General features: G+C 44.1%; 1 protein-coding gene across 5 annotated transcripts; it reads right to left on the reverse strand.

Annotated features, from left to right (window-relative positions):
• Positions 1–511: 511 nt before the first annotated feature.
• GJC1 (gap junction protein gamma 1) lies at positions 512–23,639 on the reverse strand. Of its 5 annotated transcripts, XM_084748097.1 has the most exons (5): positions 23,267–23,639; positions 21,953–22,107; positions 8,454–8,562; positions 4,114–4,189; positions 512–2,236 (listed from the first exon to the last, which is right to left on the reverse strand). In XM_084748097.1, exon 5 carries the CDS (start codon positions 2,214–2,216, stop codon positions 1,026–1,028), a length of 1,191 nt encoding a protein of 396 aa, XP_084604223.1. In that variant the 5' UTR covers positions 2,217–2,236; positions 4,114–4,189; positions 8,454–8,562; positions 21,953–22,107; positions 23,267–23,639; the 3' UTR covers positions 512–1,025. The 5 variants fall into 5 exon arrangements, with proteins under 5 accessions (XP_084604223.1, XP_084604221.1, XP_084604224.1 ...); XM_084748095.1 differs by lacking the exon at positions 8,454–8,562; XM_084748098.1 differs by lacking the exons at positions 8,454–8,562; positions 21,953–22,107.
• Positions 23,640–23,992: the final 353 nt, after the last annotated feature.

Consider the following 23,992-nt stretch of genomic DNA (forward strand, 5'->3'; position numbering starts at 1 on the left):
AGCAAACTGTTCAAATAAAGCACCTGGATTGAGGCCTCCTGCCACTTCCAGCACAAGTAGCTCTGAGTATTCTTAAATCTGAGCATTTTTGTTTGTATTTCTAATGTTAACAGATACAGAAGATATTCATGACCAACTTTTTCAGAAACCAGTTGGGTTTCTGGACAGAGACTCAGGGCAACTTGGTCTATGTTCATTCTTCAGGCGTCAGGGATGCCTTTGCTTACTGGGAGAAAGCAGCGTAGACCGCAGCAGCGCCATGCTCGCCGGTGCGCCACACTGCTCCTGTCAGACACACCATCCAGGCACCACGCAGTGGGAACCTCTAGTGGATCAGTTCTTTCCCCTCTTTGGAAACATTTTCTAAGAATGGTTATAATTTGGTCACAAGAAGGAGATTCCAAGATCTCTCAGGCAGAAAAAAAGATCTCAACCTCTTTCTAAAAGGGATCTTCTTCCAAAGACTTGAAGACTGGACTTTGTCCCTCAGTTTCCCTCCGCATCTTAAATCTTTCCTGAAACACAAGAGGCACTTTTATTAAGTGTAGCATCCACTAAAACTCTAATCACAAGGTAACATTTGCTAAACAAAGTAGTAACACTAGCCTTTAACAGGCATTATTTACAATAATTTTTTCCTTTAATATAAAAAAGTATAACTACAGCAGTCCAATGTACAAATACAAAAAAAAAGTTATCATACTAAAAAAATGTACCATAATACTGTACATACAAAAACTGTTCAACAAGAATGATTTAAATATATCTGTTCTTCTCCAGATCTGGAAGACGCAAACGTAAAGTTCTGCAACTGCATTATTGCTGAGAACATGTGCCCAGGAACACTGTGCTTCCCTCTCCCCAATCATCCCAGCTCCACCTTCAGAGTCCCCTGAGTTTGGATCATGAGCCGACAGCATCCCTGAAGATAACCAGAGCCAAATGTTTACTCAATGGAAGTCATTATTCAGCGAGTTGCTGCTTACCATAAACTATGAAAACCCAAGTTTTAAGCCCAACCAAGATTAAATCCAGACGGAGGTCTTCCCATCCCCTGATTTGCTACTAACACTGCTTTTGTTGGACCCAGATTTGGACCCCACTTTGGCCTTCTTTTCCCGAGGACCATGGGGGTTGCTCTGGTGATGGTAAGCCTGGATAGCTAGATCCAAGCGCTCCTGAGCCATTCTGATCTCCCGCTGCAGAGTCTCCAGATCGGCCGGGAGGTGCTCCTCGTGGCTGCCGTACTGCTGTTCCTGGGCGATATTGGCTTTGTTTTGCTTGTAGGCAATCTTAGCATTGGACAACTCCGTGTACTGGATTTGATCTGGTTTGACAGCAATGTTATAGCCAGGGGGAGCAGATGGCGTGTTCCAAGTGAAAGGGTAATTATAAGCACCCGAATCATCAAGTTCCCTCCTTTTACTGTTCAGTGAGTCTCGAATGGTCCCAAACCCTAAATGAAGCATCTCCCAAATGTTAAGCAACAGGCAGAGGCCTGTGACACCATACATTATCAGAAGGAAGATGGTCTTCTCAGTGGGTCTGGAAATAAAGCAGTCTATCTTATGAGGGCAAGGATGCCTGCTACACACATAAAAGGGGTGGACTTGGAAGCCGTATAGGAAATACTGCCCTATTAGAAAGCCCACCTCAAACACAGTCCTGGCCAGCAGCTGCAACACATAGATTTTCATGAGCCCATCCTCGCGAATCCGTCGTCGGCCATCATGCTTAGGTTTTGGCTGGCTCTGCTCTTTATTTTCTTTTTCGCTTTCTAACTCCATTTCTGGGTACATCATAGGATCCTCTTCATGGTCCTCCTCCGTTTCTTCCAGAGCCCGGTGCTGTTTCCAGCGCATGGCGTAGGGTTTGCTCCGAGCTGCTTTTTTGTCTGCCTCACCATGCTCCATCTTGGCAATCTTGTGAATAGCGTATCCCAGGTACATAACAGAGGGCGTCGCAACCAGGATGATCTGGAACACCCAGAAGCGCACGTGGGAGAGTGGCGCGAAGGCATCATAGCAGACGTTCTCACAGCCTGGCTGCTCGGTGTTGCACACAAACTTGCTTTGCTCATCGTAATAGATGGACTCTCCTCCCACAGCAGTCAGGACGATGCGGAAGACGATGAGCACCGTGAGCCAGATCTTGCCCACGAATGTCGAGTGGTTGTGGATCTCCTCCAGCAGGCGCGTCAGGAAGCTCCAGCTCATGGTGCTCGGACTGCCTCGCCCTGGGAGATGGAAGGTATCAAGCAGGGGAAGTCAACACACGCTAAAAACAGCTTTCTATTTTTGGTGCCCAGCCCCAACAAATAACCAAACCCTAACAATGTAAATTGTTTTGTTTTGTTTTTTGAGACAGGGTTTCTCTGTGTAGCCTTGGCTGTCCTGGACTCACAGTGTAGACCAGGCTGGCCTCGAACTCACAGCGATCCACCTGCCTCTGCTTCCCGAGTGCTGGGATTAAAGGCATGCACCACCACACCCAGCTCAACAATGCAAATTTTAATTCATAGTATTTCTAGGGACTTTGTAACCCTGAAATGTAACTCACTTCAAGACTCATAGTAGAACAAACACTAGAATCTAACGCACCTCACTGGAACAACTTCAGATGACACAGCACACCTTACTTCCTGTCTGGACATAGGTCTTGTTTGCTTTCCTGGCTCACTGGGACTTAGATCTCAGATAGAGCATGCTGTGTGTCTTATAGATGTTCATGTGTCATAGGAATCCATGCATTGCGCAACACGCAGAACAGAATAACGCACTGGGGTAGCTTTCTGGTCCAGTCAGAGTTTACCACTGTGAGAGAACATAAGAGGGACCCTCGGGTTGGACGTCTCTGTGAAGAGGCAGTTTACTAGACAGCACAAGTTTTAGACCAGCTGACAAAGTGTTAAAGTAACTAAGGGAAGCCAAGAGTGGTCACACACCCTTTCACCCCAACTTGGGAGGCAGAGACAAGTGAATCTCTCTGATTTCAAAACCAACCTGGCCTATAAATTTGTTCGAGGACAACCCCAGAGCTACGCAGTGAGACTCTGTCCCAGTTTTTTCCAAAAGTAATTAAGGAATGGCACAGCTGCAAACAACTGACGATGATGAGCACTAAAAGGAGAAAGGGCCGGGTGTGGTGGCGCACTCCTTTAGTCCCAACACTCGGGAGGCAGTGGCAAGAGGATTGCTGTGAGTTCGAGGCTAGCCTGCTCTACAAAGCAAGTCCAGGACAGCCAAGGCTATACAGAGAAACCCTGCCTCCAAAAACCAATAAAATAAAATAAAAAATAAAAGGAGAAAGGAACCAGGAAGCACTCTCTGCTAGGTCACGCAGCAGAGCAGACCCTGGGTTTAGAAGCCCACAATCAATGTTCTTACAGTAATATTTTCCTTATGGTAGATGTAAAAAAATTTCTAAACAGCGCTATGAAAGCAACAAATCTAACTAGTACACAAACCCACAAACAGAATTTTTGTTTTGTTTTGGTTTTTGAGACAAGGTCTCACTATGTATGTAGTTCCATCTGTCCTGGAACTTGCTATGTAGACCAGGCTAGCCTCAAACTCACAGAGACCTGCCTCCAGAGTGAAGAGATTAAAGGTATGCATTGTGCCCAGCTCCTACTTTTGAGTTTTTGTTTTTCAGACAGTGAATCAACTGTTGCCAAGGTTGACCTTTGAACTCAGGGTCACCTCAGCCTTGGAATGCTGGGATTACAGGTGTTTGTTACCATGCCCACCTCTAAAAACAGCATTTTATGCCAGGTGGGGACGGGCACACACTTTTAATTCTAGCACTCGGGAGGCAGAGGCAGGTGGATCTCTTTGAGTTCAAGGACAGCCTGGTTTCCAAATGAGTCCAGCACAGCCAGGCTACACAGAGAAACCCTGTCTTGAAAAACCAAGGTGGGGGGTGGGAAACCCTAGCATTTTAAAGGATAATTTTATTCTGAGATACTCAATTCAATGACTAGAATCCAGGTCACATGTTAAATCCTTACTGTAACATTTGACACAAAGCACATGTAAATTTTCGACTCTTCTTTTCCCACTGCACTTGTAGATTGTGGTAAATCTCCACCACCAAGTCAGCCCAAACACTTACCTGTTGTCCAAAACTTCTGTTACCCGGAACCTTCTTTCAGATATGGTATTTTGTTTGCTACTTTCCCAAATTCTCTCTAAAAGGAAAAAGAAGAACAGGTCATAAGCCTCTTCCCACAGAAAACAATAAATCACTAACATGTCATTTCCAGGAAGTTCCAGGAGTCACTGAGAACGCCATGGAGCCTGGCTTGATGTGGATACCACTCTTTCCTCCTCCCAAAGTAAGTGACCAGCAAAATTAACCACCACCTCAAAGCTTTAAGTCAGGCTCTACAGGAACCTGATATGGGCTGGAGAGGTGACTCAGGGTTAAAGCTGCTCTCTGAGAGGATGTGGGGTCAGCTCCCAGCACCCACTTGGAGGCTCACGCTGTCTCTAACTCCAGTTCCAGGGGATCTGACACCCACTTTTGGCAGACACCAGGAATGCACACAGTACACATACATAAAGACAAAATAAATAAAATTAATTTGAAAATAAAAGAAAATCTAATAGAGAAAGGAGTCATTTGTGAAAATTCAAAACTGCTGGGCATGGTGGAGCTTTAATCCCAGCATTTGGAAGAGAGAGGCAGATGTCTTAGAATTCCAGGCCAGCCAGGGTTAAAAGACAGACCCCGACTCAAAACAAAGAAAAAGCCTCCCAGGAACTTTGGCAACTACAGCAAAAAGCAAAAGCCCGGCATGACAGGGTTAAAGCAGGCTACCAGCAGCCACAGCCAGTGCTTCTCACTAGGATCTGAGCAGCCCAGGAGGAGCAAGCTGTTCAGCTCAAACACCCCACAGCTGGCTCAGTCACTGAGACACCATCTCCACAGGAGGTGATTCACACATCCCGGGGCTCACAAAGTCAGAGAAGGAAAACACCTGGATTGTGATTAAAAACAAAAACAAAGTGAAATTGAGGCCAGACTGGTCTCCAGAGAGTTCCAGGCTAGCCCGCTACATAGTGGGACTCTTCTCTCTAGACAACAATAAAAACCCATGTAGGAGAAATTAGTGCCCGTTATTACACCCTGGAACTCTGAAAAGCTAGGGCCAAGTGTCATCTACAAGGCACCAACTTTGTTCACTATCACTTTTTTTAAGCAAATAAATTTAAAACAATTCCTGAGGCTAGACCTGGTGGCACACAACTTTTAATCTCAGCACCCAGGAGGCAGAGGCAGGCAGATCTCCCCAAGTTTGAGGCCAGCTAGTTTATGTAGTAGAGACCTTGTCTCAAAAACAAAAACAAAAAAGGAAACCCTGAATGTTCATATTAACTTACCTGAAACATAGGATTTTGTTATTGTTTTAGTAATTATTGTTTCTATGTTATGTACATTGGTGTTTTGCCTACATGTATAAATATCTGTGTGAGGGTGTCAGATACCCCAGAGCTAGAATTACAGACAGTTGTGAGCAGCTGTGTGGATCTGTGAATTGAATCCTGGTCCTTTGGAAGAACAGCCAGTGCTCTTAACTGCTGACCCATTTCTCTAGCAACCTGTTGTTGTTTTTAAAATATTGAAAGGGGGGTGGGGGCTTGCATGACTTTAAAAAGCTAAAATGATTTCCAAAACACTCTTGAAATAAAAAGGAAAAGATACATAGACATAGCATATGTCAAAATTTACATGTGAAAAGCTGACTAGTTAAGCCAAACCAGTGGGAGACAAGGCAGGGCGATCAGGAGTTCAGGACCAGGATGCTGCAGAGACGGTACAGTGGTTTAGAGCAGGTGCTGCTTTTATGAGGACTCAGGTTTAATTTGCATCATCCACATAGTGGCTCATAATCATCTGTAACTCCAGTTCCAGGGGAATCAATATCCTCTTCTGGCCTCCTCTGGTGACAAGTACACAGACTGTATGCAGACACAAGTGCACAGACTGTATGCAGACACAAGTGCACAGACTGTATGCACACACAAGGACACAGACTGTATGCACACACAAGGACACAGACTATATGCAGACACAGTGCAAAGACTGTATGCACACACAAGTATACAGACTATATGCACACACAAGTACACAGACTGTATGCAGACACAGTGCACAGACTGTATGCACACACAAGTACACAGACTGTATGCACACACAAGTGCACAGACTGTATGCAGATACAAGTACACAGACTGTATGCACACACAAGGACACAGACTGTATGCACACACAAGGACACAGACTGTATGCAGATACAAGTACACAGACTGTATGCAGACACAAGTGCACAGACTGTATGCACACACAAGTACCAGACTGTATGCAGACACAAGTACACAGACTGTATGCAGACACAAGTGCACAGACTGTATGCACACACAAGTACACAGACTGTATGCAGACACAAGTACACAGACTGTATGCACACACAAGTACACAGACTGTATGCACACACAAGGACACAGACTGTATGGAGATACAGTTGCACAGACTTTATGCACACAAAAGTACACAGACTGTATGCACACACAAGTGCACAGACTGTATGCACACACAAGTATACAGACTGTATGCAGATACAAGTACACAGACACTATGCACACACAAGTACACAGACTGTATGCACACAAAAGTACAGACTGTATGCAGACACTATGCACACACAAGTACACAGACTGTATGCAGACACAAGTACACAGAGTGTATGCACACACAAGTACACAGAGTGTATGCACACACAAGTACACAGACTGTATGCGCACACAAGTACACAGACTGTATGCACACACAAGTACACAGACTGTATGCACACACAAGTACACAGACTGTATGCACACACAAGGACACAGACTGTATGCACACAAAAGTGCACAGACTATATGCAGACACAAGTACACAGACTGTATGCAGACACTATGCAGAGACAAGTGCACAGATTGTATGGGCACAGAAGTGCACAGACTATGGGCACACAAGTACACAGACTATGCAGACACTATGCACACACAAGTACACAGAGTGTATGCACACACAAGTACACAGACTGTATGCGCACACAAGTACACAGACTGTATGCGCACACAAGTACACAGACTGTATGCACACACAAGTACACAGACTGTATGCACACACAAGTACACAGACTGTATGCACACAAAAGTGCACAGACTGTATGCAGACACTATGCAGAGACAAGTGCACAGATTGTATGGGCACAGAAGTACACAGACTGTATGCAGACACTATGCACACACAAGGACACAGACTGTATGCAGACACTATGCACACACAAGTACACAGACTGTATGCAGACACTATGCACACACAAGTACACAGACTGTATGCAGACACTATGCACACACAAGTACACAGACTGTATGCAGACACTATGCACACACAAGGACACAGACTGTATGCAGACACTATGCACACACAAGTACACAGACTGTATGCAGACACTATGCACACACAAGTACACAGACTGTATGCACACACTATGCACACACAAGTACACAGACTGTACGCAGACACTATGCACACACAAGTACACAGAGGGTGCGACTGGAAGGAGAGGAAAAGGGAGGGGGCTGTGATCAGGTTGCAAAGTGAATAAATAAATAATGGGGAAAAAGTAAAATCAGCCTGCTTCAACATTTTACTGTATCACTTTGTATAACAACGATGTGTTTACTAACATCTCATAAATGGGTGATAGGCATGTTTTCCTAAAATAACCAAGGGCTTCCAAAAGAATAGCAGAACTAGCACTAATTTTTTAGAAAAAGAACACTGCAGTTCATGGTGGTCCATAAGTCAAAACAATTCACACACCCACACACACTGAAGAAAATTATGTTTGCTTATATAAGTCATTGGACAGAGACCAAATATACTATTTTTAGTTCACTTTCCAAGTAACTTAAGATATAAATCTACCTTGTCTTGCGCTAGAAGTATTCTACCACTGAGTTACAATAGACCCAGAGTTCATTAACATTTTTCTATTACTTATAAACTATTAGGATCAAGCAAAAACTTACTGTATTATTCTGTTATGCAGTGTTCATAGGATTTTAAAAATTAAGTATAAAGCACATAACACTAATATACACACAATAAAATAAACAAACAAATAAAAAGACACCGGCTTCCCTAAAAAGAAAAACAAAAACAACAAGCAAACAAAACTTGCTATGAGCAGGAAATTTCAGGGCTCAAGATCTTAAGTGTAGAATAAATCAATCTAAAGTTTAAAAACAAAACAAAAAAATCTGCAAGGCCCCTTGCAACCAGGAGGGACAGAACCACTGAATAGGGTAAGGTCTGGACACTGAGAAATTTGTATATTCAGCTTCAGAACAGCAAGCTTGAGACAACTGTTAAAGGGGGGCTATGCAGACTGTACATACCAAGTCTTGAGAGTTGTGTCTGGACTCAAGGTACACTAAACACATTATCAAGATTATTGAGCTGACTGCCTCAATGTTTTATCTTGTCACCTCAACTTGACTGGGAGCCCTGAAAAGACAAACGCCAGACCCTTACCTCAGCATCTAGACCAGGAGAAGATATATTTTAAGTGCTAAATAAATATGTGATCAACAGATAACACATGCATTTCTCTAGCACCTGCTTTATACCCTTTGTTATAACCTTTTATACTTTTCTTCTTGATTTCCATTTCTTCAGTCTGTCTCAAAAAAGGAGTAAGCAAGCCTGGAGGTGGTAGCACATGCCTTTAATCCCAGCAGAGGTGGGTGGATCTCTGTGAGTTCAAGGCCAGCCTGGTCTATGCAGCCAGTTCCTGAACAACGCTGGCTACACAGGGAGACCCTAACTCAACAAAACAAAACAGTGGTTAAGAGCTCCACCTGCTCACCAGGCATGGTGGCACAGGCCTTTAATCCCAGCGCTTGGGAGGCAGAGGCAGGTGGATCACTGTGAGTTCCAGGCCAGCCTGGTCTACAAAGAAACCCTGTCTTGAAAAACCAAAACCAACCAACCAACTAAACAAACAAACAAACAAAAAAGAGCTCCGCCTGCTCTTTGAGAGATCCTGCATTCAATTCCCAGTAACCATATGGTGGCTCAGGACCATCTGTATTGGAATCTGATGCCCTCTTCTGGCCTGCAGGTGTGCATACAGTTAGAACACTATATACGTATTATCTTTTTTTGGGGGGGGGGGTTCGAGACAGGGTTTCTCTGTGTAGCCTTGGCTGTCCTGGACTTGCTTTGTAGATCAGGCTGGCCTCAAACTCACAGCAATCTACCTGCCTCTGCCTCCCAAGTACTGTGTGCCACCATGCCCAGCATAATAAATCTTAAGAGGGAGGGAAGAAGGGAGCTGGAGAGTTGGCTCAGTGGTTAAGAGCACTGACTGCTCTTCCAGAGGTCCTGAGTTCAATTCCCAGCAACCATATGGTGGCTGAACCATCTATAATGTGATCTAATGTCCTCTTCTTTAAATAAAAGGAGAAAAAAAAAAAAGGAAAGAGAGAAGTAACTTCATGAGGCAGTAACCTTTGATTGGGGATGGCTTAAGCATAAGACAGAATATTGTACAGAATCTAGTGTCGGGCTAGAAGTTAACCAATGTTTTAGCCATTAAAAAAGATTTATTTATTTACATATATATATGTATTTGCATACTTTATTTGCATGTATGCCTGAATGACAGAAGAGGGCATCAGATCTCATTATAGATGGTTGTGAGCCACCATGTGGTTGCTGGGAATTGAACTCAGGACCTCTGGATGAGCAGCCAGTGCACTCTTAATCGTTGAGCCATCTCTCTAGCCCAAAGTTAACCATTTTTACTTTCAAGTTTCAGTTCCTAATCTTTGTTCAACACTTTCAGAAACGCAATGTTTGTTTTCCCACAGATGTTTTACTTTGGCTCTGGCTCTTTAAAACCTGTACCTTAAGTCATCTGATCCCAGCCCAACCCCAGATTTTCAGAGGCTATCATATTCTTTTGAAGAAAAAAGACAACACATAGAAACGTGATCAACCTGCTCTATTTATTTACCTATCTACATGTTTAGTTTGGGGATTTTCAGTTATCTAGCCCAGATGTTACTACTTAGGCCAGGCTGTCCTTGAACTTGTGGCACTCCTACCACTGACTCTGAGTGCTAAGACTACACAGCCAAGAATCACCAAGCTTAGCTTCCTCTATTTACCCCTAGAATTAAAAGAATAGTTTGCTGAAAACAGTTGGAGGGAACAGTTGGCTGAGCAGTAGCTACAGCACCTCATGTTTCTTTCCTCTTGTAAGAAAGGGTCTTACTCTGTGGTCTAGGTTGCCTTGAGTTCTCAGGAATCTCGAGTGCTGAGATCACAAGTGTGAGCCACTACACCCTGCTTCCTGGCTTTCTTGTTCGATTTAAAAGCCAGGAGTGTGTGTGCGTGTGTGTGTGTGTGTGTGTGTGTGTGTGTGTGTGTGTGTGTGTGTACGTACACTTAACAGCATTAGCTGCTCTTCCAGAGGACTTGAGTTCAATTCTCAGTGGCCACATGGTGGCTCACGACCACCTGTTACGCTAATCACAATCCCAGGAGAGCCCTCTTCTGGCCTCTGCAGGCATCAGGCACGTATGCTGTACACAGACATACATATAGGCAAATACTCATCCACATAAAATAAGTACAAATAAAAATAAATATAAAATAAAATAAAAACCAGATAGGAGCTTGCAAGATGGTTAGCAGTTACCAGCATAAACTGCTCCTGTAAAGGACCTGAGTTCAATCCCCAGCACCCACCTTAGATATCTCATAACCACTTGTAACTGCAGCTCCAGATCTAGCATTCACACATACAGAGATACACACATATATGCAGAATTTAAAATGAGATAAATATCTTTAAAAAGTCCAACAGATCAGCCTGGTCTACAAAGCAAGTCTAGGACAGCCAAGGCTACACAGAGAAACCCTGTGGTGGTGGTGGTGGGGAGTCCAGCAGACTAGGCACAGTAGCGAGTTTATCCTCACAGCACTTGGGCTGCTGAAGCAGGTCATTAGTTCAAGGCAAGCTTGGGTAGAAGATGATCCTGTCTGTCTGTCTGAATTAACACTAAGAGGGAACTCTGTAAAACAGTGGTTATTCACTCCTTAAATAATAGACAATGTGGGCTGGAGAGATGGCTCAGCGATTAAGAACACTGGCTGCTCTTCCAGAGGTCCTGAGTTCAATTCCCAGCAACCACATGGTGGCTCACAACCATCTATAAGGTGATCTGATGTCCTCTTCTGACATGTAGGCAGAGCACTGTATATATAATAAATAAATAAATATTTTTAAAGTAATAGACTTCTGACATGTAGGCAGAGCACTGTATATATAATAAATAAATAAATATTTTTAAAGGAATAGACAATACATGACAGAGATGCCTGAAAGGAGGGAAACAACATGAGACCTCTATTTAACTAAGCTAACTGGAGGGTTTCCAGAGCAAGAAGGAAGAAATACACAAAGCACAGTAGACTCACTGAGTTGATGAGACAGCCCAGACAGGCGGAAGCAGGAGGAACTAACTCATAGGACAGAACACTAGAGCGTGGAAAACAGCACGCTGCATGGGAGAGACCCTGGATGTCTACAGAGGGCCTGCCTCCGTCTTCATACTGAATAGTTCATGTGTGAAGAAGCTACCAAAGAAGTGGGATAATCATGGCATGTGACACGGGACAAGCAATGCTTTGTACTCCTACCAACCAAAATGGAAAGACATCCTGACATCAGAGTGCTCAAAGGTAGCCAAGCTGGATTTAGATTGAGAACTGAGCATGCTTAGACTGCAGTCTAGAGGCAATCAAATAAATCCAAAACAAAGCTTTGAAACATTTTTAAAAATATAAAACCAAGGGCTGGGCATAGTGGTACACACCTTTAACCTCAGCACTAGGGAGGCAGAGGCAGGTAGACTGCTGTGAGTTCAAGGCCAGCCGGGTCTACAAAAAGAGAATCCAGGCCAGCCAAGACTACAGAGAAACCCTGTCTCGAAAAACCACAAACCAGGGCTGGAGAGATGGCTCAGAGGTTAAGAGCATTGGCTGTTCTTCTAGAGGTCCTGAGTTCAATTCCCAGCGACCACATGGTGGCTCACAACCATCTATAATGAGATCTGGTGCCCTCTCTGGTACCCTCTCTGGAGTGTAGGCATACATGCAGGCAGAACACTGTATATATAATAAATAAATCTTTTAAAAAATAGAAAAACCACAAACCAAAATAAATAAATAAAAATTAAAAAGTACATTTAATTTAAAAATAAAAAAACAAACAAAAAAACCAAGCAACAACAAAAAAAAAAAAACTCCCAAACAACCACCAAAAACAAACCCCAGACTCCAACACCAATTCATACTAGTTGACAATATTATGTGACTAATAACAAATTACCACTTACAGGAAAATGTGATCATGAAAAAAAAAACCCAAAACCCTCTAGATATATATACTAGAAATGACAGCGACAACTTCGTAGCAGAGTACACTAACACAGGCCTCACATCGAGAAAGTAGAACAAATGTGCTAACAATAATAAGGAAAGTATTTCTTTTTAGTTATTTTTGAGACTGGTTCTCACTATGCAGCCCTGGCTGGAACGCACTACGTAGACCAAGCTGGCTTTGAACTCACAAAGATTCACCTGTCTCTACCTTCTGAGTGCTGGGATTAAAGCTGTGTGTTACCACACTTAACCCTAAAAATGTTTTTAAACCTAAAATGAAAAACAAACTTGTTATATATTCAAACATTCTGCTCTTAGGAATTATACAAAGTAAGTAAAACTATGTTATCATAATTATTGTACATGACTGTTCATAATATTTTACTTCTAACAGCCCATCTAGAATGATACTGAGGAGTCCTACAACAGTCTTAGCTATACAGCACGTTCAAGGCCAGCCTGGACCATATGAGACCTGTCTCAAAAAGAAAAAAGGAATATTATTTATAATATATATCAACACATGCAACACAGGCATACATGAATCTCAAGCAGGCTGAAAGTGGACACACTACATGATTCTGTTTATTTAAGCAAAGCACTTCCTAGGATGAGTGTGCTATGAGCCTTTAATCCCAGCACTGAGGAAGCAAAGACAGGTCAATCTCTATGAGTTCAATGTCAGAAAGAGCTTCAAGGTGAGACTGCCTCAAAAAACCAACAAGAATTAGCTGAGCAGTGGTGGTGATAGCGGTGGCGGCGGCAGCACACGCCTTTGATCCCAGGACTTGGGAGGCAGAGGCCAAGGCCAGCTTGGTCTACAAAGTGAGTTCCAGGACAGCCAGGGCTACATAGAGAAACCCTCTCTTGAAAACAACAACAACAACAACAACAACAACAACAACAAAAAGCCTCTTAAATTAATTACAGCTGTGTCACCCGAGAGTTTTATGTGCTGCTGGGCACAGAGCTCAAGGGCTTGAGGATGGATGCTACGTGAGACCTCTACCAACTAGGTGCTATAGCCTTAGCCGGCAGTCCATCCTTTAAAGTCCTAATTTCTTTTCTAAATAAAAACAAAACCTAAAATGAACTAAGTGGGTGGTTCTTTCTTTTCCCCCTGGCTGGAGAGACAGCAGTGGGTGCTGGGAACCAAACTCTTATATTTTTGGTTGTGAGCCTAGCCTTTAATGGTTGAGCCATCTCTCCAGCACTAAGTGACTGATTCTTAACCCTAAATTTTGTGAAACTGAGCAGAATGGACTAGAAGCAGAGAACAGTGACTTCAGAATGTGATCCATGTGCTTTAGGAATGAGGTCTTTCCACATTTTAAGACTTTATTCTTAATTGTGTGTGTGTACGCTAGTGCATGCACACATGCACAGGCATATGATTACAGGTGCCCACTAAGGCTAGAGGCATCTCAAGTGCTGCTGGAGCTAGAGTTACAAGTGGCTAGGAACTGAACTGAGGTCCTCTGCAAGAACAGTACATGTTTTCCACCACTGAGCCATCTCTCCAGCCCCTCTTTCCATATTTCCAATGGTGACATAAATGGAGAATATAAAACTAATTGATTTCTAAGGTTCACATTGCTTAATATTATCTCTGGCACAATAAAATTCATAATGTAACTGAAAAATTACATAGAATTCAGCACTCCAGGGTCAGGAACGAAGCAAAGTAACAGCGGTCACATTAACAATAACAAGATGTCAATTTTTCATAGATATTTCCCAAACAGGAATTCCAGGAAATCTGTACTAGGACTAAATCTTAAAAATGCAAGACGGACTCACTATGATCCCAAGGTACGGACTAGCGATCCAGGCACCGCAGACCAAGAGCTGCACAATCCATTAAGAACGGCCACCAGTGACTCACACCCCGATGAGTGTGCTTTAGTGTGCAGACAAGGAATCAATTAGAGGGTTTACAATGAAGTTTTGTTTAACTGGAACGTTTTAAGTGAAGTTAATTGCACATCAGTGATAACAGATGCCTAATAACTAGCTGGTGACAATGTCTAAGAGAAAGAATTATGGCAGCTAACTTGCAAACAGTAATCTTCTGTGGCATAAACATGAAAACAACTTGTTTTCAAAAGTGTGCCTGGCTCTGAACAACATTTGAGAAACAAAATATAATTTATCATGAATGAAATTATAAAACCTCCTGAAAAGAGAGGCATCTGAAATGTTGGCTCCATCAACCAACAAGGAAATAAAACACACCATTGTGGGCTGAAGTGCCAATTTACACTGGCAAAGAGCCATTCTATTTGAATTCAAGAACATTCAGGAACCAGCTGGAAAAGTATGGGATAGCACATTCATCCACTCCGCCTTGTAAGTGGGGCTGTCTCCATTCAGAAAGGACAGTACTGGTATCCATGTCTGAAACAGCCTACACTTAGATCAATTGAGAGTTCTAAACAATGTTCAGTCTTGGAAAAGAAACATGTCAGATAAATGTATTTCCAGTATTAGTAGGTTTGTGGAATTCTGCTGTCATCACCACAGCAATGGCAAGTGTGATGTGGCATACTTCTCAAAGACCTCTGAGCAATATTTACCAAGAGCTAAAATATTGCTGGCACAGAATCACACGAGGGGCAGAGGCAGGACAGTCCAGTTCAGACAAGGATGCTTGGTCTAAGATACCTTCTTCCAAACAGCTACTCTTCCCCATGGGGGAAAAAAACCTCTAAAATACTGTCTTTTGATCAGTAATACTATGTGTGTAGTAGTACTGTAGTATTTCTGTATTAGTATTACTACAAATGTAGTATCAGTAATATTGTATTGCCCCAGAAATATTATTTGAGACAGAGCCCTGACAGACATGCCATAGCCTGGAAGTTACAATCCTACCACAGCTGTCCAGAACACAATATAATTATCTAGATAAAATTCAATATTTTCTAGATAAATTCAAACATCTGTAATTAGACTTAACGTAAATTAGTGGTTGTCTAAATCTATGAGGTGAACAATGATTACTTTAGAATATTAACATTCTTCTTAGAAGGACAAAAGTCTTAAATTAATCATCGTGAAGGCTATATATCCTTGTGGATACCCTAGAAATAGTCTTTGATACTAATTTTCTTCTTGTAATGTGTAAAAGTGTTTTGCCAACCCAGGCAGTGGTGGCACACACCTTTAATCCCAACACTCAGGAAGGCAGAGGCAGGCGGATGGCTGTGAGTTCCAGGCTAGCCTGGTCTACAAGGGGAGTCCAGAACAGCCAAGGCTATACAGGGAAACCTTGTATCGAAAAAACAAAAACAGAAGAGTGCTCTGCCTGCATAGGCCAGAGTAAGGCATCAGATCCACTGGAACTGTAGTTACAGATGGCTGTGAGCCACCTTGTGAGCGCTGGGATCACACAGAGGCCCTCTGGAAGAGCAGAGACTGCTCTTAACCGTGAAGCCATCTCTCCAGACCCTTTTGTGTGCTTTAAATGAGTGAGCCGCAACTTTAGCTCATACATGTAAGATAAAAATAAATAGTACAAGAAAATGAGTGACTTGTAAATTTTCAATTATTTCTCAGTAAAGCTTTTTAAAAAAACATTTTAACTGTTTGGATACCAATTAGATAATACAAGTAACTAAACAGGAGGCGAGCTTGAAACAAAAAGGAAAATAGCGTACACCTAAAGAGGACAAGGGTTTCTTAGCTCCGGCAGTGACAGCCTATCAGGCAGGCATATTTTTCTAAAGAATTCTTCAAGCTGAATTTTTATATGCAATTTTGATTTTTTTTTTTTGTAAACTTACTGACAAATAAAATACTGTAAAAAATTGGGCTGAGGCATAACTTGATGGTAGAGCACTTGCTTAGCATGCACAAAGCCCTGTGTGCAATTCCAGCAGCAGGGGGGGGGAAGGAGCACACACACAAACACAAGCACACTCCTTCATGAATTTTCACAAATTAAACATGTGGCCAACACAGAGATAAATTATGAAACATCACCAGGAAGTCAGCAAGATGGGCTCAGTGAGAAGCCATGTTGAATGAGTAGACACAAGCCTGAGAGAAGCCAGGGCAGCATACTTCTGTAATCCTAGCATACCTACAATGGAGACAAGCAGTGGAAAGAGAAGAGTCCAGAAGCTCAAAGGCAGTGAGCCTGGGGCATGCTGCACAGGACAACACCAAAAAAAAAAAACCCTGCATCAACAGGGCTAAGAGAGAACCAACTCCCAAAAGTTGTCCTGACCTGCACGTGCGCATCACGACATAGACCACATACCCTCAAATACACAATTTCATGTGCGTTGATATTTTGCCTGCATGTATGTCTGTGAGAGGGTGTCCGATCTTGGAGCTACAGACAGTTGTGAGCTGCCATGTGGGTGCTGAGACTTGAACCTGGGGGTTCTTTGGACGGGCAGTCAGTGCTCCTAACCAGTAAGCCATCTCCAGCCCCACAATTTAATTTTTTAACTGTAAGAAAGGGAAGCTATCACATCTAATATTCCTTTGTTTTGTGTAGACAGTGAGTGTTTCACTTAGTCCACGCTCTCATAGGTCTCAAACTTCCTACGCAGCAAGAAGGGCTGCATGCCTCCTCTCTCTGCCCCTGCCTCTTGTGCCGGCCGACATTACAGGTCTGTGCTACCACACTCAGCACAACAGTCCCTGGAAATCCAGTTGCTGACATTTTTCTTGGCTGAGTACTTGGAAAACTGATTAGAACAGCCACAGAGGCTGAGGGTGTAGATCACTTGCTGAGCACCCGGGAGGTTCAAGGCTCCATCCCTCCACACATATACAAATTAAAAAAAAAAAAAATCAGTTTCAATTACAAGTTCCATTAAATGTTTATCTGCAGCATGAATGTTACACAATTTTCATTTTCTAATCACTCTCCTTCATGTCAAGGGTTCTTTTGTTGGAATAAAACATGCCGTGAGATTCAGTGTAAGCTCAATGGACTACTCTGTAGTATTAATATACAGTCCAAGACATACTTTTTAAAATTCCAAATGTTACTCTAAGGCTTTTGGATTAGCTAGTAGAATTTAAGAACACTACTCTAAGCACAGATCTCCTTTTTCTTTTTCCCCTCTTGAGAAATTATGCTCATATATATGCAATTTCAAACCTCCAGAGTAGGAAGTAAGTTTCCCAATGAAAAACATATAAAAAGCAGATAAAAACAAAGCTCCTAACAGTTGAGAGTTCTGTTTCTTCTTCTAACAGGATGTGGTGCACATCTGGAATTCCAGCAGCTGGGAGGTGGAGGCAGGAGGAATTCAGGGCTAAGCTTGGGCTACGTGAAACCCTGCCTCCAAACACATAAAACGAAAAAAGAGAAAAGGCTTTCTAACCTATGTGCAGCAGCAGCAGCTTTCAATGACAAAGATAAACCAAAAAAGGAAGGATGGCTTTTGCTTATGGTCTCAGTTTCATCCAGGATCACTGGGCGCCATTACTTTGGACGTTCAGGTGCAGAACTTCATGGGAGAGCGTGTGTGGAAGGTCACAGCTGCTCACAGAGCACCCAGGAAGCACAAAGACTCCAAAGGCACACTGTCACCTCCTAAAGTTTCCGTAACTTCCCAACAGACCAACGCCTCCAACCCATGCTTAGAGCAGCACCTCAGGTGTAAACCATAACTCATACATACATAAGTTTTCTCAGATAATAGCTCAAATCATGGACATATTTTCCACTTTGATATTCTAGGTTTAAGAACAATAGGATGCAATGGCTTCAGATTCAAACTCTTTTCTATAATGAGATATCTGTTAGCTGTGAAGAGACACCATAACCATGGCAACTCTTATAAAAGAAAAAAGTATTTAATTGGGGCTTGCTTACAGGTTCAGATGTTTAATCCATTATCATCAGCTAGTGTTCTTAACGCCTGAGCCTTCTCTTTAGCCCTGTTTTGTTTTGTTGAGACAAGGTCTCATTATGTAGCCCTGGCTGTCCTTGAACTCACAGGGATTCACTTGTCTCTGCCTTCCTAAGTGCCAGAATTAAAGGTAAAGGCCACATGTTCAATTAAAAATAAATATTTAAATAAACCATAACAAAATAGCACTATATCCATATAGAAGACCACTAACATACAAAAGCCATGTATAAACCATGTGCACATACTTATAACCCCATCACTTGAGGTTAAGGCAGTGCAGACCAGTTCTGAGCTGTATAGAGGAAAAAGAAAACAAGAAAAGAATATGCAACATGTAACAGCAAGGCTTCCAAAACGATTCACTACGGCTTTATCAGAACTATTTTACCATACTAAACAACTACAAAGAAAAAATTAGTGGGCATCAAATTGCTGAATACATAAACGAACTAATTATAAGGTAGGTGCTGAGGGTACGGAGATATTAAAAACATTACTCTAAATATTACAGAACACACTATACGGTCTAACGGTGACATAAACATTATACAAATAAGCATAATTCCTAGAAGAATACTTTATTTTTAGTCTCTAGGCTAAACTAGAAAGAGGAAATGAGTTTCTTTCTTTTTAATTTCTTTTTATGTGTATGAGTATTTTTGCTCATATGTATATCTATGCACCACTTTTGTGCTTGGTGCTTAAAGGGTCAAAAGACAGTGTGTTAAGATGCTGTGGAGATTAAAAAAAAAAAAAGATACTGTGGAGCTGGAGTTATGGATGGCTGTAAACTGCCATGCTGGTGCTGGGAATCGAACCCATGTACTCTTTAAGAGCAAGTGTTCTTAACCACTGAGCCATCATCTCTGTAGCCCTGAAGTCTTGACATGAGTATAAAGGATGAGGAGTTGCTTCTGGGGTAAAGGACACAGATGTAGTGCATGCAAAGACTCTTTTGGGGAGCTTTAAACCTTCAGGAAGTAGGAAAAAGACATAAGTATGACAAAGATATACAGAAATACACAGGAAAAGAAAAAATGTATAGCCGAGAATTGGTTTTGCATGCCTTTAATTCTAGCACAGAGACAAGGCAGGTGGATCACTGTGAGTTTGAGGCCAACCTGGTCTATAAATTGAGTCCAGGAAAGCCAAGGCTACACAAAGAAACCCTGTCTCAAACAAAAAACAAAAAAGAAAGGAAAGGAAAAAAAAAATGTGTAAGCAGGGCTAAGGCTGTAGCTCAGTGGTAGAGTTTGTCCACCTCCCCTGGGTAAAATCTCTGGGACAGAACAGAAGGAAATGAAGACAACTATAAAAACAAGCCGGAGGTGTAGCTTCGTTGGCAGTGCTTCCCTAGCATGCAAGATGTAGGCTTGCTCTCCAACACCATACACACCAAATGGGCACAGTGGCATACACCAGCAATCCTAACTCTACAGGCACAAGGAGAGAAAGAGGCAGGACTGCCCTGAGTTCATAGCCAACCTGAGATAGAATAAGACCCTGTCTCAAAAACACAACAAAAAGCTCCACACATATCTGGTAAGGAAGACAGAGAATGCATAAGTTTAGAATAGGAAGGTAAAAACATGGCCAGCATCAGAGAGGGACCTGAGGAGGAGCGGGAGGACAGTACTGCAGGGTGGAATCCAAGTCCACATAAACGCCTGCTCTGGTCGGACAATTAGGAACCCCAGGTCCAAGAATGAGTCAAAAGGAATTCCCTAAAAATAGAGTCTAACTCCACTTAACTCCAAACATCCTCATAAGGTTTGTTGCAGGTCATTGTGAGGTTACAATTAATTCAGTCGCAACCAGTCAGGTTCCGTAAAGACACGTATAAAACAAGCCATAGACCTGCGAGAGTAAAACACTGCTCAGAGGTTTAAGGATAAGAATGGTATGTGATACCAAGAAGAGACTTGATACCCTATGATCATATAGAGGGGGAGGTAATCCCCCTCAGGAACAGTCATAGGGGAGGGGAATAAGGGGAAATTGGGAGGGAGGGAAGAATGGGAGGATACAAGGGATGGGATAACCATTGAGATGTAACAAGAATAATTAATAAAGGAGGAAAAAAAAAAAAGAAATCTTCAAAAAAAAAAAAAAAGAATGGTATGTGAGGTTCATTCCGTTTCTATAAAGGAAAAATGTATTCTACAAGTTTGCACATGATTTCAAGGATTTTAGATAATTTCCAGACTGCTAAAAAAAATTTTTTTTTGCACATTAAAAACATTGAGAGGAGAATAAAAAGGATGGCATTCATCTGTTTCTCCAAAACCTACCTCTGGGCCACATAAGTCCTTCCTGGGGAGAAGGGTTGCTGAAGGTGCAAGGGCATCGTCAGTGCATGGGCATCGTCGGTGCATGCTTAGCATATGCCAAGCCCTTGGTACAGTCTCCAGGACCACAAAAATGTTTGTTGAATGGCCCACCCAGGGTGGTACACGGCTGTAACCCCCATCATTCTGAAGGGTAAGGCAGTAGGAACCCCAGTTCAAAGCCACCCTGAGCTGCACACCAAGTTTCAGAGCGACCCATACCACACAATGATACCCTGCTTCAAAGAAGCATTTTTCTCTGCTTCAAAAAAGTTTTTTCCCCCCTTTAATGAGATCATCTCATTGTTGTAGGGAACCCTTCGGGTAATCACATTCCATAGGTCTGCAAGATTAAACCTTTGCCAAACTGTGCTGACAGCCAATCAGACATTTGAAAACAAGACTTTACTGCCTGTATGTAAGGCAGTACTGAATACCTTACCATGCGTCCTTTAGTAGTATGGGTTCCCAAAGGAACCGAATTGATAGGTTTGAGGCCATTACAAATCAAGACACATGTACAAAATTTATGGTGACTATTTTCTCTCCAAAATGCCCTTTCTTGGCCGCCAGTACTCTGCACAGAGGTCTGGCGTAACTGACTGGCTTTACAAAGCTTTTTGCCCTTTACCCAGAAAAGTCTGCTCTAGTTTCTGTCTTTCTGACATTACACAGCCCTTAAGAAAATCCGAGGAACCTGCAAGTAAATCCCTGCTCGCCCCCCCAAAAAGCTGCAAACTTAACAAAACTCATGACTAATTTAGTTAGGAGCGAAGCAATTAAGTTTGTGGGGCTTTTTTGTTTGTTTGTTTCTCTTTTGTTTTGCATTCTTACTCTGAAGAACATCTACAAATTGTCTACAAAGGAAAGGATTTGATTCCAAAATTACATTATTAACCTTCTTCCTACAGATGGTCGTGTACTGCAGATAAACTGGTTTCTGCCTCACAAGAGAATTTAAAATTTTCGTTTACGTAGCTCTGCACAGCGCTTTCACATATATCCACTTGTAAGGGTGCATAACCAAAACCATCAACTTTTAGACTTAAGACACAAGATAACCTATCCTCAGTCTACCTTGATTTCCTCGACTGCACCTAGTGTTGGCTATCAATAAAAACAAAGTACAAACAGTGAAATCTGTAGCACTGCCAGTCCCCAGGACCAAAGAAGTTTCCAAATTATAAAACAACAACAACAACAACAACAACAACAACAAGAAGCAAACAAACTCACCCACTGCGCAAAAGAAAAGCAATCCCAAAAATCGCAAGGGGCTGGGGGCAGGAGACAAATTCCAAACACCGGTCACGTAAATCTTTTCAACTCCAAAACTCCAAACGCAGCAGCCAGCCCAATCACGGCATTAGCGCCTCCTCTCTATTTTCAATCTGGAGACTCAACGAAGAACAATTAAAAAAAAAAAAAAAAAAAAAAAGCAGAGCTCCAAAGTTTTACGAAGTGAGGATAAAGTCATCTCAAGTAAAGAAAAGGCATCCAAGCAAGAGGCGACGAGGGACCGGGTCCCCCCAGGCTAGCCCCTCTCCCGTTCCGCAGCGATCGAACCGGACCTCCAGGAAAATACCTCCGAGGGGGGCGGAGGACCCGCCGGACCCCGCAGCACGCCGGCCGCGGTCTCCAGACAAAGACCAGCCGGGCCAGCGCCAGCCGGGCCCGGCCCCCAACCGCCCCGAGGAGTTGCGGGAGCGCCGCCGCCCGCTCCCGGCCCGCCCGAGCCGTTTCCCTCCCAATTTGGGAACCGCGCGCCCGGGGACAAAGAGGGCGGGCGCGCCGAGGGCGGCGGCGGGACGCGGATGGCGACGCCCCTCGGGAAGCCCTCGGCGGGCGCCCCTTCCCGCCCCGCAGCTCCCGGGAGCCCGGCCCGCCGCCGCTTTCGAGGCGCCTCAGAGTTCGCCCGGCCCCGCCCGGCCCCGGGTCCCCCTCAAGCCACCGCTCACCCGGCGGTGGGCGCCCACGAAGCCGCCTCCTCCGCCGGGCCTCGGCCCGTCCCGCCGGCCGCCGCCTCATGGGCCCCGCGTCGCCATCACCTCCGCCGCCTCGCCACCGCCGCCGCCGCCTTCTCCGCCTCAGCCCGCAGCCTAAGCTGAAGCCGCCTCCCGCCGCGCCCGCCGCCTCCCGCTCCCGCTCCCGCCGCCGGGACCCGCGGGGAGGCGCCTGCGCACTGCGTGCCGCGGTGGGGGTGGGGGCGTCCCGTCTCGGCCTGGGAGCGGGGGCGCGGCGGCACGTGCGCCTCGGGTGGGAGGCGGGGGAGGTCGGGGGTGTAGGGGGGGAGACGAGCCCCGTGCGCGCGGCCCCGCGCCGGCGCCAACTTTCCGTGGCCGGCTTGCGTGTTCCCGGGCGGTCCCGTACGCGGTGGGCGCGCGGTGGCGGGAGGATTCCACCCCACCCCCCCCACACCCGCACACCGCCTACGCGTGGAGCCCGGAGCCCGGGTGGGCGGCTGGCTTGGCGCGCGCGGCGGGCTCATTTCCTGCGGCGTGATTCCCGGAGGAGCTTGACCACTAACGGCGTGATGGAGACACGCCTCACCTGACTTTGCAGGGTCCGGCTGAAGAGCTCCGCCGTTATCTGTCTGGGTGCGCTAGGTCAGGGCCTTCTTTGGTCCAGCGGATCTCGGGATGCTCATGGCCGTTCTAGGTTCTGCACTGCAGTTACTCGAAGAAACTGCGGGGCCTCTCGGCTAACCATCCCCGCCTGGTGGAATCGTGGCTTTTACAGGCGGTCTACATAGTTTTGAGGTCCGGGATTTCTCGGATTAGAAAGACCCTAATAGGCCATTTCCTCTTAACTCCTTGCATTCCAGCAAGGTCACAATTACAGGACTGTTTTAAAAATATGCATGAACTGGAATTTCCCCTAGTCGGAGCTGCCAGTTTAAAAAAAAACGAAAACTGGCGGGAGAGATGGCTCAGCGGTTAAGAGTTTGCACTGCTCTTGCAAAGCATCCCCTACGCACACGTCGGGCGGTTCACAACCACCTGTACCGCCTCGGGGGATCCGACTCCTCTGTAGGCTCCTGTACTGATATGCACATACCTACACAGAGACATATTTAAAAATAATCAAAATTAATCCTAAAAAAAAAAAAAACGGAAACGGAAAACTCCTCCTAACTACTTTAAATAGATTAAGACCGGATGAAGAAAGGCAGCTTACCCGGGATAATAGGAGAGGAGGACCTGTATCCTAGGATTACAAATGGTCACTTTCAGTTTTGCCCCTGGCCAGGGAAGAAATGAAGCCTTAACAAGTGAG

Source organism: Acomys minous (assembly GCF_964271855.1).
Source record: "Acomys minous genome assembly, chromosome: 12".
In the NCBI taxonomy this organism is placed as follows: Eukaryota; Metazoa; Chordata; class Mammalia; order Rodentia; family Muridae; genus Acomys; species Acomys minous.